Source organism: Ochotona curzoniae, unplaced genomic scaffold, assembly GCF_017591425.1.
Source record: "Ochotona curzoniae isolate NIBS_2020 unplaced genomic scaffold, NIBS_Ocur_1.0 contig_2318, whole genome shotgun sequence".
Classification (NCBI taxonomy): Eukaryota; Metazoa; Chordata; class Mammalia; order Lagomorpha; family Ochotonidae; genus Ochotona; species Ochotona curzoniae.
Genome location: NW_024465419.1, coordinates 10,509,566 through 10,528,028, shown reverse-complemented (window position 1 = coordinate 10,528,028; position 18,463 = coordinate 10,509,566). Strand labels below are relative to the sequence as shown.

The 18,463-nt window shown below is 41.7% G+C and overlaps 1 protein-coding gene across 1 annotated transcript in view; it reads right to left on the bottom strand.

Annotated features, from left to right (window-relative positions):
• Nucleotides 1–18,463, bottom strand: part of SDC2 (syndecan 2) — a 112,736-nt gene that overhangs the window by 2,972 nt on the left and 91,301 nt on the right. Inside the window, exons 2-4 of the mRNA XM_040972618.1 lie at nucleotides 15,429–15,540; nucleotides 6,373–6,506; nucleotides 148–283 (exon numbers count right to left, since the gene is read on the bottom strand). Coding sequence (XP_040828552.1) covers nucleotides 148–283; nucleotides 6,373–6,506; nucleotides 15,429–15,540 — 382 coding nt within the window. The remainder of the gene's footprint in view (nucleotides 1–147; nucleotides 284–6,372; nucleotides 6,507–15,428; nucleotides 15,541–18,463) is intronic.

The window sequence follows — 18,463 nt, the reverse complement described above, 5'->3', positions numbered from 1 at the left end:
CTCTGTTTTCCTACTCATGACTGAGCTTGCTGGTAGAAAACAAAAAGGATGCTTGCCTAGTTTCTCACAACAGATCAAAGGACCCCACCATCGCTTTCCTAATACCATTTAGAAATCCTTCCTACCAGAGCACCGCCAACTGCTCACCTGCAAGGACTTCTGTTCGTTTGAACAGGTTGTCCGAGTGCTTCTCGGTATATACGTTTGTGTCTTCTTCAGCAGGGTCCATTTTCCTTTCTGAGTCCGAGAGATGAACCTTCTCCTTATCGATTTCCTCAGGTGTCTGGGATGAGGGAAAGGGAAACGTGACATCATCTTCTAAGCATATGCTGGAAAGAAATGATAACAGAAGGACTCCAAAGCCCTCTTTCTCCTGACCTCGGGTTTAGGAAGTCATATCTATAGACAATTCATACAATGTCTACACCAATGTGTGAGTCCCACGGTGAACTCAGGAGTCATGGATCTGCATGACACCCATCACACCAACTGTCAAGATGGACACTCAATGATTTTTTATCATAATGCCAAGGATATGTTCAGGTGTTTTGGTTGATGCTTCCTGTGATCTCTACACTCTCACTGCTCTCTTGATTTCTCCACCAGTTCCCTCAGGCTGCTCTAGCCCAACAACAGGGTGCTAGTTTTCCTGGCGCCTTCATGTTTTTGCTACCTACAGCAATGCATTGAGAACTCCTGCAGAGGTCCCCACAGTCTTACTCTGAAAAGGTTTTACCTACTTAGTCTTGAACCTTCAGTGAAATCTGGATGAGAACTTCAGGTGACCTGGATTCTTCAAGTAGCTCCTTTGAGACCCTAACCAATTCATTCTGCTTTTCCATCCTTCAGTTACCTCATCTGCCCAATGAAGGGCACTTTCAAGTTACTGGAAGTTCCACAATGCAAGGTCTACCTTACTATCTTGCAGCCTCAACTTTAGTCAGCATTTATTTCCATCTGGCCAGCAGCCTACAAGACATTTACCCTCAGTTGTACCTCTTTTCACACTGTTTGTCAGTTTATAGAGTAATTTCCCACCAAATCAGATCAGCTCTCTTATATTTCCATTATTGGGATCATATAGGGGGTAGGGAACTAACTGTTCCAACATATTTCATATTGTGTATTTCCCATGTCAGTTTAAAAGAATCTCCACTCTCTTTAAAGTTAAGTTCCTGCCTTGGAGTATCATTTCTACAGCTTTGCTCATTTCTTTATCACATCATTTCTGTTTCTATAATGGCCCAAGAATTTTACATGCTGGATAGCATCCAATCTTCACCTAGGCCCACCATTTGCTCCCCAGTAGAAAATTCAGCGAGGGCACCTCTATTACTTCTTATTTGCAAAAGCTGATTCTTTTCTCTCTTTTTTTTAAAAAAGATTTATTCATTTTTATTACAAAGTCAGATATACAGAGAGGAGGAGAGACAGAGAGGAAGATCTTCCATCCGATGATTCACTCCCAAGTGAGCACAACGGCCAGTGCTGCGCCGATCCGAAGCTGGGAACCAGGAACCTCTTCCAGGTCTCCCACATGGGTACAGGGTCCCAAGGTATTGGGCCGTCCTCGACTGCTTTCCCAGGCCACAAGCATCTTTTATCTTTTTAAAAGATTTATTCATTTATCTGAGAGTCACAGTTATAGAGAGAATGAGAGACAGAAAAGGTGAGAGACCAAGAGAGGTGGTTCTTCCATCCATTGATTCACTTTCTAGATGGCCTCAATGGCCAGAACTGAGCTAAGCTGAATCCATTACCCATAAATTTCTTCCAGGTCTTCTGCACGGGTAGCTGGGGCCCAAGCACTTGGACCATCTTCCACTGAACTAGAGAATAGGTTACATGCATTCTTACCTAGAGACCCATTTTTCTGCTTGCTAGTTATTTTTTGCTGGTAGAGGTTATGAAAAGGAAGAGAAAAATAGATGGACATTCAGGATTGGAAACGAAGAGGAGTACACAAATTCTAGTGGGAAATGAGATGGACATAAATAGCCGCTGCAATATAACAAAAATTTCATGGAAAATGCATATCACCAAAAAACCTGGGAAAGGTGAAGACACACTTGGGATTCTCACACGTTATTGGAGTGTCTTGGTTTAGGGACTGGGCTCCACTCCCGATTCTAGCTTCCTACTATTGTACACCAGATAACTGATAACACTTCATGCAGTTGGGTCTTTACACCGACTTAGGCCACCCAGAATGACCTTAGCCTAACCTAGCCTAACCAGCTTGGCTGCTGCAACATTTGTGGAGAGTAAAACAAAAGATGGGAGATCTATGTATCTCTCTCTTTATCTTACAATTAAATTTTTTTTTGAAAATACGTGTATGAATCTCAAAAAAGTATTTCTTCTCCAGAAACAAACTTCAAGTCCCATCTCCCATGAACTTTCTAAAGCATGCTTATTTTAGAGACTGAGTCTAATTTATCCATGTCAGCTTTGACCCATTATTATGACAAATCACATTACCTCAGAGCTTTTGAGTTCCTAAAGTCATTTAAGAGAAATGATCCATTTGACTCACTAGGAAGTAAAACTAAGCCTGCACCCCAGGGATCCGAGGTCATGAGGATACAAGGCTCACTAGAGTCACGCTGCCTGTGAAGGAATGGTCCAGAGTCCACGAGCTTCAAGGAGCCCTGGGTGAAATAGCCATCTTTTTAATTTGAGAAGTTTTATAGTATGGGAACAGAAGTTTGACTAAGAGGAAATTATTCTACAGCACAGAACTAGTTGGAACAAACCTTACTTTTGTATACATGTGCCCAATAAAATTATACCAAGGTAGCACAAACAACTACATGAAGCTGATGAAAAGATCGCCATGTCCATGTCTGACTCTTTGGATGTCATGGTCATGGGCTGGAAGTAAAAGATGACAGATGATGATCTACTTCAACCAATAACTATTTATATTTTAGTCACAGAAATGTACTACAAACTAGAAAGAAGAGCTATAATACTGGCATTAATGTCACTGAGAGACTCATTCAACAGCAAAATCTATACTAATGCTATCCTAGAAGTAATGTTGAATTCAGCCATATCATACAGCTATAAAATGGAAAATGGAATCACTACTGTTATTTATTATTAATGCCATCATAATTAGGGACTAGAACAATATTTGAAACATAATAAAAGTACAGATATATAATCTATCATTAATAGATAAATTTTCATTACTACATGAACACAACAGTAGTAAGCATAGAAATATATTAAGATGCTTTGGAATTGCCCATTTCTAAATTCATCTGCCAAATGCCTATTATTCTCCATCTTGATCTGATGCAATTACTATCTTAAGGTTGATTTTTAAAAGCTTAAATACATTTTCAATTCACTGTTGTCAACAAACCCTCAGTACTCTATATCAAACTCGATTTGCTTAGAACACAAGCCTGTCACTAAAAGCCACAATCCACACAGCAGAGTGTTTTTCCGCCAGTGATGAGTTCTAATGGTTGCTAACATCAAGAGATGTCATCATGAACAGCAGCCAAAAAAAAAAAATGTGGTAAAAATAAACAAACAAATAGAAATGCATCTTTCAACGAGCATTCCTGACTACTAATTGCACTTGCTACTTCTCATTTCTCTGCTTCTCCCTTCTTTCAATTTAGACACTGAGGGAGCAGCATCCAGGCCTGCAGCCATCACTCCAGCTAGGAATGTCTACCTGGGTTCTCCACGGGTCTTCCTTTCCCTGCAGGCAGTTTGCTACTAACATGGATCGACTCTTCCGACAAAGTACACCAGTCTGGACAGGGCTGCCCCCTGGCTGCTTCACATCAGCACAAGCCCATCAGGCTGTGTCATTCACCATAATGGTCACATGCACAGGGGCACTGAGGACGAGGAGGTTTCTGCGAAGGGTAGGAAAGACCCACATGTGAACCTGCCTGCAGAGGGGTGCTGCTTGCTCCAGGGAGCCTCTCACTAACAAAACAGCCTTCCATATCCTGCCTGCTGCTAAAGCTTGGCAGCATCTCCTTTCTAAACAGAAAAGCTCCAACACATTTGGGTTTGTAAGTTTTCAGAAGCAGCATGCAAACTCCACCACTGCAGTTACCACACATGTTCATTTGGTGTATTGGATTGGCCTTTTCTGCTCCACCAAACTCAGTGTTTACACAATGCTTACCAGGTCTCCAGTGCCATGCTATAAGCACTTGTATTTAATCTTCTTAATGACCCATAGGAATGGCTCAGAAACTAAGAAAGTTGACTGGATCCATGATGAAGAACTTAGGCCTTCTCCAGATTTTATTACATATGTTCCAATAGCCAATCTATTAACAAATGGTCAGCAAATGGCAATATAGCACTAGTGAACCAAAATCATGAATTCAGCTAGAATTTGCTAGGCACGTTTGATCTGCCTTAAGACCAAAGACCTCATTCTAAATGAGTTAGGTCTCAAAGTGAATACATACAGGTGTGCCTGGGTTCATCATTATCGTAAGAGGTCCAACTTTCCAAACTACTGATGAGTGCCCAGGGAGACTTTGAGAAATGGTTTATTGAAAACGTGACAAGATGTATAGTCAAGGTATGCAGTGAATGAATGAATGAATGAATGTATCATTCATTCTCTTGCCCATCTCAGCTTATGTTAAGTTTACAATGGTTTAATTAAGAGCATTCTCTGGAACATAAAGAAAACTTAAGCCAAGTCAACTTAAGAAGGAATGCTGGGGCCTGGCACGGTAGTCTAGTGGTTAAAGTCCTCAACTTGCATGCACCGTATCACATATGGGCTCTGGTTCTAATCCTGGCAGCCCTGCTTCCCATCCAGCTCCCAGCTTGGAACCTGGGAAAGCAGTTGAGGACGGCCCAAGGCCTTCTTGGGACCCTGCAACTGTGTGGGAGAACCAGAAGCAGCTCCTAGCTTCTGGCTTCAGATTGGTTCAGCTCTGGCTGTTGTGGCCACTTGGGGAATGAATCATAGGATAGAAGATCTTCTTCTCTGTCTCTTTTCCTTTCTCTATATCTGCCTTTCCAATAAAAAATAAATCTTAAAAAAAAAAAAAGAATGCCGTGTGAAAATTATTTGTATATAAATTAGACATGGGTGGTAAAAACAGTTAAGTAGACAAATGCCAAAATGATCATAAGGAATAAAGAAAAAGTCACAATGATATGATGGTAGTTCACAAAATTCACAAAAAATGGAATTAAAAGACAAATTTATTTTGGGCAAAAAATGTTTGAAATCCACGTATACAGGGAACATTCAGAAAGTTCATGCAAAGGGCCCATGTTTTTGTACAGCAAGTGAACCCACCATCTGCAATGTCAGCATTGCGAAGGAGTGCCACTTTCAGTCCTGACTGTTGTACTGATCCTGTGTTTGCCTGGCCCAGCTCTAGCCATGGCGGTCATCTGAGGAGTGACAGCAGATGGAGGATCTTTCTCTCACCCTCTCTCTTCATCCCAACCCCACCCCTCTGCCTTTCAAAAGAGTTTATGAAAAATATGAAAAATGTGTATTATAAATACTATATATAAGTCAAAATATTTTGCACCAAAATTATTTTTCATTCCATTTTTTAGAAAGATTTTCATACTATTTGGGGCAGTATTGTGGTACAGCAAATTAAGCTACCACCTGCATTGCTAGATTTAACAATGGAGCACCATTTTGAATCCTGGCTTTATCATTTCTGAGTCTGGGAAGGCAGTAGAAGATGACCCAAGTACCTGGGCTTCTGCCACCCATGTGGGAAACCCAGACGGAGTTCCAGGTTCCTGATTTTTGCCTGGCTCAGCCCCAGCTGGCCAATTCGGTCATCTGCGGTAGTGAACCAGCAGACAGAAGATCTCTGTCTTTTCACCTCACTCTGTTACTATGAATGCCAAATAAATAAAATTAATCAAAAATAAATCTTTGGAGCCCGGCGGTGACCTAGTGGCTAAAGTCCTCGCCTTGAACACTCCAGGATCCCATATGGGTGCCGGTTCTAATCCCGGCAGCTCCACTTCCCATCCAGCTCCCTGCTTGTGGCCTGGGAAGGCAGTCGAGGATGGCCCAAAGCTTTGAGACCCTGCACCCACGTGGGAGAACTGGAAGAAGTTCCTGGATCCTGGCTTCGGATCGGCGTAGCACCGGCTGTTGCGCTCACTTAGGGAGTGAATCATCTGATGGAAGATCTTCCTCTCTGTCTCTCCCTCCCTCTTTGTATATCTCACTTTGTAATAAAAATAAATAAATCTTTTAAAAAAATCTTTGGCCCCTTCATAATTTTAAATGAGACCTTTTAAAGAAAAAACGCTGTCATATAATAAAAGAGAAAAGGAGAGAGAGAGAAAAAGTATTTACGATTCCTTGATAACACAATACAAGCAAGAACACACCTTTGTCTGAGCAGGCATCTTGTTTTGTATCTTCAGTGTTGTGGTTTCCACTTTGGGAGCAGCACTCGTGATGGGTACCTTTAGCGATGGTCGAGATGCTGTCACCTCTGGACTTTCTACGTCCTCACCAGCTCCTAGAAAAATATCACAAGTCAAGTTGAGTTCTGTTTTACTGGAGGTAGTTATACAAAGCCGTGTTCTTTCAAAATCCCAGCTCTGCACTGCACTGAAGGTGTTCCAAAGGGCAGCTATAGGTGCCTTGGAAGGTGTTTTTCTTTTTTTTTCCATAATGCTGTTATCCTGAACATCTCAAGTAGCTCTCTTTTCACTGGCCCCTTTCTCAATCTCTCCTGCTCAGTGAGATTTCTTGTTTAGGTGGAAGCATGTTCCACTCTCCATTTTAAAAAGACAACACAACAAAATACAGAAAAAGAAAACCTGTCTACAGCTGACTCCTTATCTCATGATGAGCTGCCATTTCCTTGACATATCATATTTCTTTGGGCTTCTGGGATTCCCAGGCTTTCCCCTACCTCTCTGGCTAGAATCAGTCTCCCTGACAGGCTTATCTCCCCCTAGCTGAATGCTAGTTTTCAAAGTTCCTCAAGGTTCAGCCTTAGGCCACCTCTTATTTTATACTTTCAGATTCAGACTCATATATCCAAAAGCTTACTTGTCACTTTTCACTTGAATGGCTCAAAAGTATTATCTCTAACTTGTCTAAAATAGAATTCAGGACATCTTTTCACCCTTTACAAACCAGTGTTCTCTCACTTTGTATGCCTGAATCCTCTGTTCTTACTATACCTGAACTATAACTTCTGTTATTTTTAGCTCCCTGTGGAACCCATCACCCAATCCTCCCGATTTTACCTTCTTCATTTTTCTCTATTGTAACACCTTCCTACAGTTCTGGGGCATGAATCACTGCATCTGCCCTCTTCCTATCAGACCCTTCTAGTCCACTGTCCACAAATCAGCTAAATGGCTCCACCATCCTCACTGAAAACTCTTACATTGGCACCCAAATGTTCCCAGGTTGCACTAAAATGCCTCAGCCTAATCTTGTGTGGTCTGGCCCCAGCTTCTTTAAGCATCAGTGTCTTTGCTGTCTTCTGAGCCTGCTGATCAGCTAGAGTTCTTACTAATTCATTCCTAATGCACCCACAGGTGTTGGGGAAGACCTACCTTGTGCAGAATTCTGAGTTCTTTAACAAACTGTCTTTAGAATCATTGTCCTTACTCTAATTGCATTTAACACAAGTTTGCAGTCATGTACTTACTTATTGATTGATTAAGCACTTATAATAAATAACTACTCTACTAGACTGAAATTTTCCCAAGGTCCAAGAATTGCACCTGTTTAGCTCCCAGAGTATCTAGCACAATTTTTTTTACACTTACAGCCTCCAACATGATATTTGTTTCAACAAGTCATTAGTTACTGAGTTCTCTGCTGGGCACTTTTTTTTTTTTAACTGGAACAATGTTTACGGATTTTAACATTTAAAGTACAACATAGTTCTAATATTAATTATGTGGCAGACTCGTAAAAACAACTCAAAATAAATACAAACTAGCCTGTTTCCTCAGACAAAAATGAATAACAAATACTTCTAAATTCCTGAAAAGGATGAGTATTTCTCATAGAATCATATCAACATAATAAGCAATTTGGAAGGCAAGAGACAACAAGCTGGAAACAGAGTAATTGGCTATGGTTCATTTCTTAATTTGTCAACTGTCTTAACTTCAGAACATTCGTACTTGCTATTATAATAGAGAAGAAATGGCAGGCTATATGGGAATGAAAAAAGGGTTTGGGCATTAGAAAAACAAATCAATGTAGCAGTGACCCTGGCATTTATTAGCTCTATTATTAATTACTGTGTCTTAGTGTCTTTACTTGTAAAATAGGAATAATAATAACAACTCAGAGGTGCATATTATCAACCACAGACAGACATGATACACATTTGGAAATATGCCGAACTCACAGTAAAAATAAATCATTAATGATGATGCCAGAAATACAAAATATAGTTAACTTTTTTTCTTTCAGTGAAAAATTTTTCAGTGAAATCTCAGGCCTGGCACAATGGCTCAATTGACTAATCTTCTGCATTGCAAGCATCACGATCCCATATGGGTGCCGGTTCATAGCCCAGCTGCTCTGCTTCTCATCTAGCTCCCTGCCTGTGGCCTGGGGAAGCAGTGGAGGATGGCCCAAGAAGTCTTGAAATCCTACACCTACCTGGAGACCTGAAAGAATCTTCTGGTTCCTGATAGGCAAGCTGCTGCTGTTGTGGCCATTTGGGGAGTGAACCAGTGGATGGAAGTGTTTCTCTCCATCCCTCTTTCTATAAATCTGCCTTTCCCGTAGAAATATATAAATCTGTTTTCTTCTTTTGAAGAGTGAAATCTCAATGAGAAATGAAATCTTTCAGTGAAGGAGCTTTAAAATCCCACTGTGCTTACTTAAGAGTAAAAACAGAGAGAGAAAAAGAAAGCGGGAGAGAGAAAGAAAAAGAAGCCAAAACTGGGAACTTGGTCTAAGTCTCCCTTGTAGGTGGCAACGACCCAGGCATGTGAGCCCTCACTATTGCCTCCCAGGGTCTACATCAACATGAAGCTGGAAGAAGGACCTAGGGTGGGACACTGAACCCAAGCACTCTGATATGGCCATACGGGTATCTTAACCGGCAGTGTAATGGCTAACACACTTGCTTACCAAGAGTTCCAAAGATGAGTCAGAAAATGGGCTGGGGAGAATTTATACGTGAGAAGAGTCTTATGGGGCAAACAATTCTTTGAGTTAGCTTATCTGCGGTTTGAGCCAGTTAAGTCCTGTGCCTCAAGAGGTAGGTTATTATTTTTACTAATGCTAATAAGAGGAGAATCCCTCTTGCATAAACTAGAAACCTAGGATCCCCTAGTTCACCTCTTCTCTCACCTCTCTCCCCATTGTGAAGCTCCTGCTTTTTTGTCTAAAAGATCTCACCCTAAAGCTGGTCTTCCTCCGGGGAAGCCCTGTGATTCCATCAAGACAGCATCAACAGCATCTTCTCTACAGCCTCCTGTCATCTTTCCAACATCTTTCCGTATGTTCCCACCACTCACCCTATTTCGTCTCATTATTTTGAAAAAGAGACACAGAGGCAGACAGCAATGCTCCAATTGAAATGCCCACAACAGTTGAGGCTCGGCCAGACTGAAACCAGGAACCTAACTCCACCAATTTTACCTTGTGGGTTGCAGAGACCCAGGTACCTCGGCCATCATTAACTGTGTCCCACGTGCATCAGCAGGAAGCTTGATCAGAAACAGAGTAACTAAAGACTTAAACTGGGAACTCCAACATGGCATGTAGGTATTCTGAGTGGTGGCTTAACTAGCTATACCATAAGGTTTGCTCTCCTGTTATTGTTAAATAATACTTTTTCATTTATACTATGAGCTGAATGTTGATATCTGCCCAAAATTCACATGCTGAGACCTAATCCCCATTGTGATTGTGTTAAGAACCAGGAGATAAGATATATGTATTCCACATTGGAATGCCTAGATCTGGCTCCTGACTCCAGCTTCCTGCTAATGTGGATAACAGGATACCAGGGCAACGGTGCAAGTAATCTGGAAGACCTCGGAAGGAGTCCCAGCTATTGTCTCAAATGTTGTGGGCATTTGGGGATTGAATCAGCAAATTGGAGTCTCTCTGCTTGTTTGTTTCTTTTTTAAGAATTTGGGAATCTTGAAACAAGATAAATAATCAAGTTATTAAAATGCATCTTCATGGGTACGATTTAGAAACACAGAAAGCAATGAGGGAATGTCTGAAATTATCATGACACTATCAAGCGTTGAATGTTTCTGACTGAAGTGTTCCTGGAATGGTGCCTGCTATGGCATACTGAGAGTGGTCAACAAACACTTCCTGAATGAATAAACATCCTTGGTATCTCCTCCCATTCTAATGAATTTCTCACTTTTCTCATGGCAGCTCCACTCTCTAACAACTCTGTGTTCTTAGAGTGTTTCTGTTTTTACAGCATCCGGTTCTTGTTCCACTATTAAAGCATTTCCTTATCTCTCTGAATTCACCACATTTTTTTTTGGTAACTTCTCATTTTCCTGCAAGCTTCTGTCTTCTCCGAATGTTCAAGTGGCAAGAGAGCTCCATGTCTCATGTCATGTGTCTTTGGGCAAGGAATGGTGGTTATCAGAAGGCACACTGCAGAACTGAGAGAAGTCCTGAGCACTTGGGCAAGGTTTGTTCACTGTGGCCACCATCACCCAAGACAAGGCTCTGCATTTTGTTGGAGAGCACCCAAGTCACTGTGTCTCATGGCATCTCTTTTGAGTTGGTTGACTTGCCCAGAGGGAGCTTCACCAATCCTGCACCCAGAGAACAAAATAAAGACCCCACTGCTAGTATGCCAAGAACTGACTGAAAGAAGAAAACTAGGGATATATCTCAGTAATAAATAGCTCCTAATCTTTGGAGTTACTCTCCTGGCTTTACATAAAGTATTCTATTCCCATCTGCACCAGTAATACCCCATTCTGAAGACTGTGTTTTATCATTTCTAGTTTCCATGTGAAATTGAGAAGTGTGAGCCTCTTTGTTGTATGAGGGAGGAATGAGTGGCTCTACTTGCTTGTTGAGCAGATTTTGAACCAAGCATCCTAACTTTAGCACCTTTTAAAAAAAAAGATTTATTTACTGTTACAGAAATGACAGATTTACAGAGAGGAGACAGAAAGATCTTCCGTACACTGGTTTACTCCCCAAATGGCCACAATGGTTGGGGTCGAACCAATCTGAAGTCAGGAGCCAAGAGCTTGTTTAGGGTTTCCTAAGTGTGTGCAGGGTGCCAAGGCTTTGTGCCATCCTCCAATGCTTTCCCAGGCCATAAGCAGTGGAGCATCTGAGCCATAAACTGGTGTCCATATGGGACGCTGGTGCTAGCAGGCAGAGGATTAGCCAATTGAGCCATTTATCCAGACCCCTCCACCTCAAGTACAATTTTCACTCTTCATTTAGTGCCACCAATTTCTGAGCCCCAAGAACTGGTTGTGCTAATAAAGTTTTCATGGTTCTGCCCACTGCTGAGTATTGCAGGTTTTCCATGTTGACCAAGTCTATTCTTACCAGCCCATCTGTTTACCAGCTTTCAAAACGTCATGGCTTTTTTTTTTTTTTAAACAGCTTTACCATTTTTATTGACCCTGTGTATACTCAATTCTTTATTATTTGTTTAGTTGGATATTGGAAGGTATTTGCCCTCAATCCACTATCTTCAAGCCAAAGTCAACATTTAACAGAAATTTTTATTAGAAAGTATTTATATTGTTTCCCACCATAATGGTGTTATCATTTCTCCTTTCTGCTTTTCTCTCAGTATAGACCTGTGTTCCCTTAAGGATAGGAACCAAGTATTTCCTATCTCTGTAATCTAAGGACATGGCACCATGTTTGGCATCTACTACTTCCCATACTGAGGCCAAATATATAGTTTCAACCCCATCTCATCAATCGGGAAGCATGCCTTGGGTTTGCAGTATCTCTTCCACAGTCCAGTTGCTTTTCCTGTGGATGGCCTGATAAAAGGACAGATGGTAGACTGGCCAGTGCCCTGGACAGTGTTTCCAGCTGGGATTGGCCACCAGCTAGCCCCTTAAGTTTACAATGGAATGGTAGGACACAGGAGGCCGAACAGCAAAGGACTAAAAGAGTACTTCCCAAGTTCAACTCCCTGACCTACAGTGACCTGGGGTAAGTTAGGTAACTCAGTGCTTCAAATTTTCTCCCCTTGGAAAATGCAAATAATAATAACTGATCCAAAATACAATCCTTTTTGAGCATAACACAATGCCACCACAGGAAACTTCACACTATCTTCACAGGACTAGTCATAGTCAAAACACAAGTTAACTCAAATCATTGTTTAAAGTACCTTGAGGCTTTGTATATAAGGTATATACAAAACAGAAATGAATTCTTCATTAGACTTGGGTCTCAGCCCTAAGATATCTCACTGTGTATGTGTACCACCCAAGCCCCTAAAAGAAAAAACAATCAAATTTGAAATACTTCTGGTTGCAGACATTTTGGATAAGGGATACTCAACCTCTAGAACCTATCCTTACCGAGATCTTGACAAGGATCAGTGGTACTGCCTGGCACATGCATACGATGCTTCACACACTGGAGTTATAAGTTACTTCAAGTGGAAGGGTGAAGAACTAGGGTCCGGCCCATAGCAAAAAGTGATTTCCAAAGTCAAATATGTTCTCCACTTTTTTTTTTTACAACCATGATCTTCCCTAGGTTACAGCTGTAGCAGAAGCAGTGCAGCCCCACTTTTCAGTCCCAGTTTGATTTCAGACAACCAACAAAAATTGGTGCAAATGACTTGGGCAGCCTTACAGATCCCTAGTAACTCTTAGATTCTAAAATTTGTGAAAGGGGATCAAAATGTATCTGTAATTATCATTTCCTAAGACATCTAGAAGATGATAGTTGCAAAGCACTTTTAAGGTGCTAAAATTAAAGAGGTGCCATGAGTGAAAGGTATTAATAGGCTTGTGGGCAATGGAGAACAACTCTTTTCACACTCATTCTATGTGTGTGATATTTATCACTCTCCCAAGAATAACTAGGGCTATTTTTACATAGAACTGTGTTATAAGCTCGTTGTTACTAGGTCAGCCACCAGCACTCTTACCTTTTTCAGACTTGCCATTTTCTGACTTAAATCATTCATTTGTTGCCTAGCTGGATTACTAACAAAGACAGTGGATTCTAATTTGAGGATCATTCTGAAGTCTAGGCCAATCTGCCAGATATTATATTCAGAGTAGCTTTTAGTATCTATTGAATGTACCATAAATATGCCAAGTAAAAATGGTCTGGTTAGGGATCAGCTTGTATGTCAGTGGGTTAAGCTACCACCTGCAACACCAGCATCCTGTATGAGTGCTGGTTTTACCTGCTCCACTTTTGATTCAGCACCCTGTTAATGTGCCTCAGAAAGCAGTGCAATATGGCCAAAGATTTGGATCCTTCCAGCCATGCTGGTGACCTGGATGGGGCTCCAGACACCTGGCTTATGCTTGGTCTGGCCCTGGACATTGTGGCCATCGGGTGATGCAGCAGATGGAAAACAGCCCTCACACTCGCTTTCTTGGGCTCCGTCTCTTCCTCTCTGTAATTCTGCATTGGATAAGCTTTCTAGCTTGCTATTGGTCATGAATTCCCAAACTGACTACTGATTAAACAAGTGTCTAATCTCCTTCTTTATCTCAACTTCTTGGGGGCTGTTCCTGGCACAAGTAAAATGTTTACTGAGTATGGGAGATTGCAAAATGGCCAGGAATATTTATCCATCCTGTGCCGACTTGCTTTAAAGTCTGACTTTATAGTGCCTTCCCTTAAAAGGTGGGCATCCCACTTGTTCTGGTCAATGAAACTCAGTAGAAATGGTACTGTGCTTGCACATGTGCCTGCCTCACTCCCTATGAGCACATGACTGGCTACCTGGAGCATGAGATCCACTGTGTGGATCAAGGCCAAATCTGCTCAGCTGTCCCAGAGATATGGGAAAGTCAGCCATGCAAAGCAGAACTGCAGATCCACCTGCTGCTGACCTCTGGCCTGTGAAGAAGCCCTGTGAACCCACTCTACATTACCAGCATGAAGATTAATGCATTGGATGAATGACTATTGCTCTAAGCACTATGTTTCAGGTGGCTTGATGAGCAGCATTGCAGAGTCAACAAATAACAAACCTGAGGTGACGTTTTAAAAGATTCATTGAAAAAATAAAAAGATAAGTTGGTTTTAATGTAAATGTCATTTGAAATCCATCTATAGCTTTTCTGTAACATGCATTTTCCAAGCATTTTTTAAAAGATCATGGATTCTAGCACCAGTGAGTGTGGTGACATAATGAGTATGGTGACAACTGCATCCTATTTAGAAACCAGCTTGGTCCACGCTGCTCCACTTCTAATTCAGCTGCCTACTATTCGCCTGGATTAAGTACAGGATGACTCAGATGTTTAGGCACTTGTCACCCATGGGAGAGACCTGAATGAAGCTCCTGGCTCCTGGCTTTAGCCTGACCTACTCCAAATTGTTGCAGCCATGCAGGGAGTGTACCAGAGGATGGAGAATCTTTCTTCTGTCTGTTTTTACCTCTCTGTGTATCTATGATTTTCAAATAAATAAACAAATATTTTTTAGAAAAAAAATGACTATGGCTTTCAAAAATAACTGCACTAAAAATAAACTTGCTGTTCAATACCATTTTTCATGAACTTTTGAAGTACTCTAGTAAACTAAGCAAGTTGAAGATATCATTGTACCATTATTTTACTCGACTGTTATGTTTTTCCTCCTGCTTTTGAACAACACACTATGCATATGCATATGCAATGTGCAGTGTATAACTTACTGGTCTTTATGATCTGGTGTTTAAGTGGCTTTTTAAAACAAATGTTCGAGATATTTCTTGAAGATGTTTGCATGATGACACCACTATGAAGATCTCAATAATATAATTCAAGGCTGGAAAATGGCCTGTGTAGCCTAGGGTTAAGATGCCTGCATCTCATGTTGGAGTGCTTGGGTTCAAGTTCCTGCTGGGCTCCTGATCCTGGTTTCTCCTGAGGTGAGAAGTGATAGTTCAAGTAGCTGGGTTACATTGAGTTCATAGCACCAGATTTCAGCCTGGTCTAAGTCAAGTTGTTCTGGACATTTTGGGGTTGCGAAATTGAGTTAGGAGATAACTCTAAGTTTCTCTCTCTGTGTTTCTCTGGTTCTCAAACAAAAGGATGACTAGTACTCTGCATTTGATAAATGGGGAAGCTGAGGCTCAGTTAAAACAATTCCTAAGAGGCAGAGAGCAAGAATCCACACCCGAGCATTTCGGCAGTGCATTTTGCTTGTCTCCTTGAAGGAAGGGCAAGGAAACATATGTGTGTGCACATGTGCATGCAATGAATGCACATAGAGAGAATGGTGCCCATTGGTGAGAAGGAGCCAGCCTTACCTGAGCCAGATGCAGAGGCATAGTCATCGTCATCAATAGGATACGTTCCAGAAGCTTCTTCAACGGAGCTGTTGTCAAGGTACATGTCTTTATCAGATGTTAGTTCTGCTCTCTGGGAAAAGAAAGACAAGGCATTCAGGGATGGTAAACAACGAACAAATGAGTTGACCTCACTGTTGTGATGTACGTCCCAGGGACTGCTCTTCCTTCCTCTCCTTCTTTGGAATCCACATCTACGATCATCAAGTTCTCCAGAACACCATGACAACTTGCAATAAGTCAAGGGCTGACCGAGGAATTACCCACAAGAGAAGCCTATGTAGCCTAATCCAGTGGAATGGAGCATGAAATCCTAGGCACCCACCATGAGCCCAGTTCAGGCATTCTTTCTGTTGCAGATGAGGTTCCTTACCTGGAAAAGCTATAAGAACACTCAAATCACTTAAGACTATCGTGGGGGGACAAATATAAAGACAAAATAGTTACCCAGAGAGCTCAAGGGAAACCAGACACTCCCAGGTCTGGCCAGGCACAAGGGCTTTATCACTACGGATGAAAGCTCTCCTGCGACTGGGCAGTCCAGAGCTTTTTGCCCCAGCTTAGATCCATGCTAACGTCAGGCATGACATGCTGCAGAGCAGCACCTGCCAGGCTCATTAGACAAGGGCAGGAGCCCTGGTAAGCCTGAATCGAGGGCTCAAGAGCTTAGCAGTGCCTTAATGACAGAAACAGATAAACCCAGTGAGCACATTCTTTTTGCATTACTGGCACTTGCTCACAGCAAACCACACGACGCATATGAAGAGGGATCAGCTACTAAGTAGACCAGCTCCATAATTTCTTCACCCGTCACTAAGAGTTCAGTATTAAATTCAACCCAACCCTGCCAAAGGAGTAACTCGAATGAATTGGACACAGAGGAATAATTTTTAAGTAGTTTTAGTAAGTACATATTTTATCATCAGTATCTCACCAAAGCCCAGAAACAAACAGAGCAAACTGGCAGTATTTAAATGACATTTGTATTTGGAAACAGGCAACATTCATTATTATCTATTTTTAAAGAGTAAATTGAATATGTGTTCCTCACAGGAGTTATTTTTAAAAATGTTTGCCTGACTACATTGGCTTCTAGTAGATTTCCCTTAAAATAAGACCTTCTGTTCCAGCGGTGGCTATGATTGGACCCCTTTCCTAGGGTGACAGAAATCCAACCTTCTATCACAGTACCCTTTTATGCTCTCAAGTTTGGGCGCCTGGCCAAAGAGTTTAACATTTTGGAAACCTGAGCCTACTTTCTTCACGAGGCCTCAGTACTCATGGCAGAAAAGTAAGGAAACCATTTTGTTGTTGTCACACCCACAGATTCTTAGCGCTGGAACTTTAGGGGGCTGTTCTTCCAGCAGTTGGATTTGCAGCCACTGAGTGACACTCCATGAGCCAAGAACATTTTGGAACTTTTCTGCTAAAAGAGGCAGAGCTTGGCCCTGCAACTGCAGCCTGTCCTGAAGGATACCCATTTCCAAGAATATCACCATTCCAGACTGTAATTCCCAAATCTTATAAATTGGGAGACCCATGTTCCAAAATTGGTGACCAACTTAACTGGTGTCTATTATAGTATAAGAGACTTAGAGGGTGAGGGCAGTACCCCAATTCATCTTTAAGTCACCATGAGTGCACCATTAATGCCTGCCATATAGCAAGTGTTCAGTCAACACACTGGGTCACTGTTCATGCTCCCATTTGAAAGTCAATCTGAATCCTTCTTGCACTGAACTGTGTCCTCTCGAGCCCAGCTTTGTGCTACTGTGGATGCAATCACTGCATGTAATGCTGGCATCCCACATTAGAGTGTCAGTTCAAGTCCTGGCTGATCTGATTCCAAAGAAGCTCCCTGTACATACGCCTGGGCAGGCAGCAGAAGATGGTCCAAAAACCTGGTCCCCTGCCATCCACATGGAAGACCCAGATGGAGCTCCAGGCTCCTGGCTTTGGTCTGGCTCAGCCTGGTCTTTGCGGTGATTTGGAGAGTGAACCAGAATGAAAGTTCTTTTTGTTTCTTCTATCTCTGCCAATCTGCCTTCCCAATAAATTATATATATGATACCTATAAAGAATCTATAAAATGTCTATAATTATAAATTATACAGAAACATACGTAAAACATACATGCGTGTTTTTTAAGAAATAGACTATGTCCTGTTACCTTCACCCAGAGGACTTTTTGTTTTCTCTCTGAAATTCTGGCTCTCAAAATAGGTTCAGATTTCTGTAACTCTTACCTGTGCCATAGTTGCAAACTATACTGTTTATTACGCTGTGTAATGTGAACAATTTAGGACACAAACTTCCACTGTTTTTTTGTAATTGTTCTGTGTGTCTTTGTCCTGCCTCTTCGCAGAGACAACTCTCTGAAAGCAAGTCTTGAATAACCAGTGTGTTTCCTGTCCCTCTCAAAGTGCATGGCATTCAATAAATATTTGCTTGCTGAGATTACTTAAACCAATTGGCCTTTGATTTTGGCTTCAACATCAGCACATGTCATAAGACCTTCAGGATTTCTACGGGTAAAATCTCTCTTTTTATGTCAGAAATCATCTGCTCCACACTGCACCTTATCTAATAAGTAACATAATCCAAATCAGTAAAAGATTTCCTTTACACATCAGGAATAATTTTCCTCTTTGTTAACACTGAGTGACTTTAATTTTCTACTTGTCTCTGTCAAAGAAGTTGGCTGTGGCAAGAGTAACACAGATATTTCATCCCTATGTGTAAACTGAATCTCTACTCATCAGATGACACAGTTGTCTGAACTCACACAACTGTCATACAAACAGGTAAATGGGCCCAAACTGAGAATTCTAGCCACTTCACATTCCCACCACATTGGACAGCCTGACAAACCAACCGACTTCCCCAGCACAAGCAGTTTGTTGGGCGGTAACCAACAAGCCAAGTCAGCTTGCTGGAGGCCACTTAGGGTCGGTGGGTTACCAGGGTGGTCCCGGGGCTGACTCCATGTGTCATAT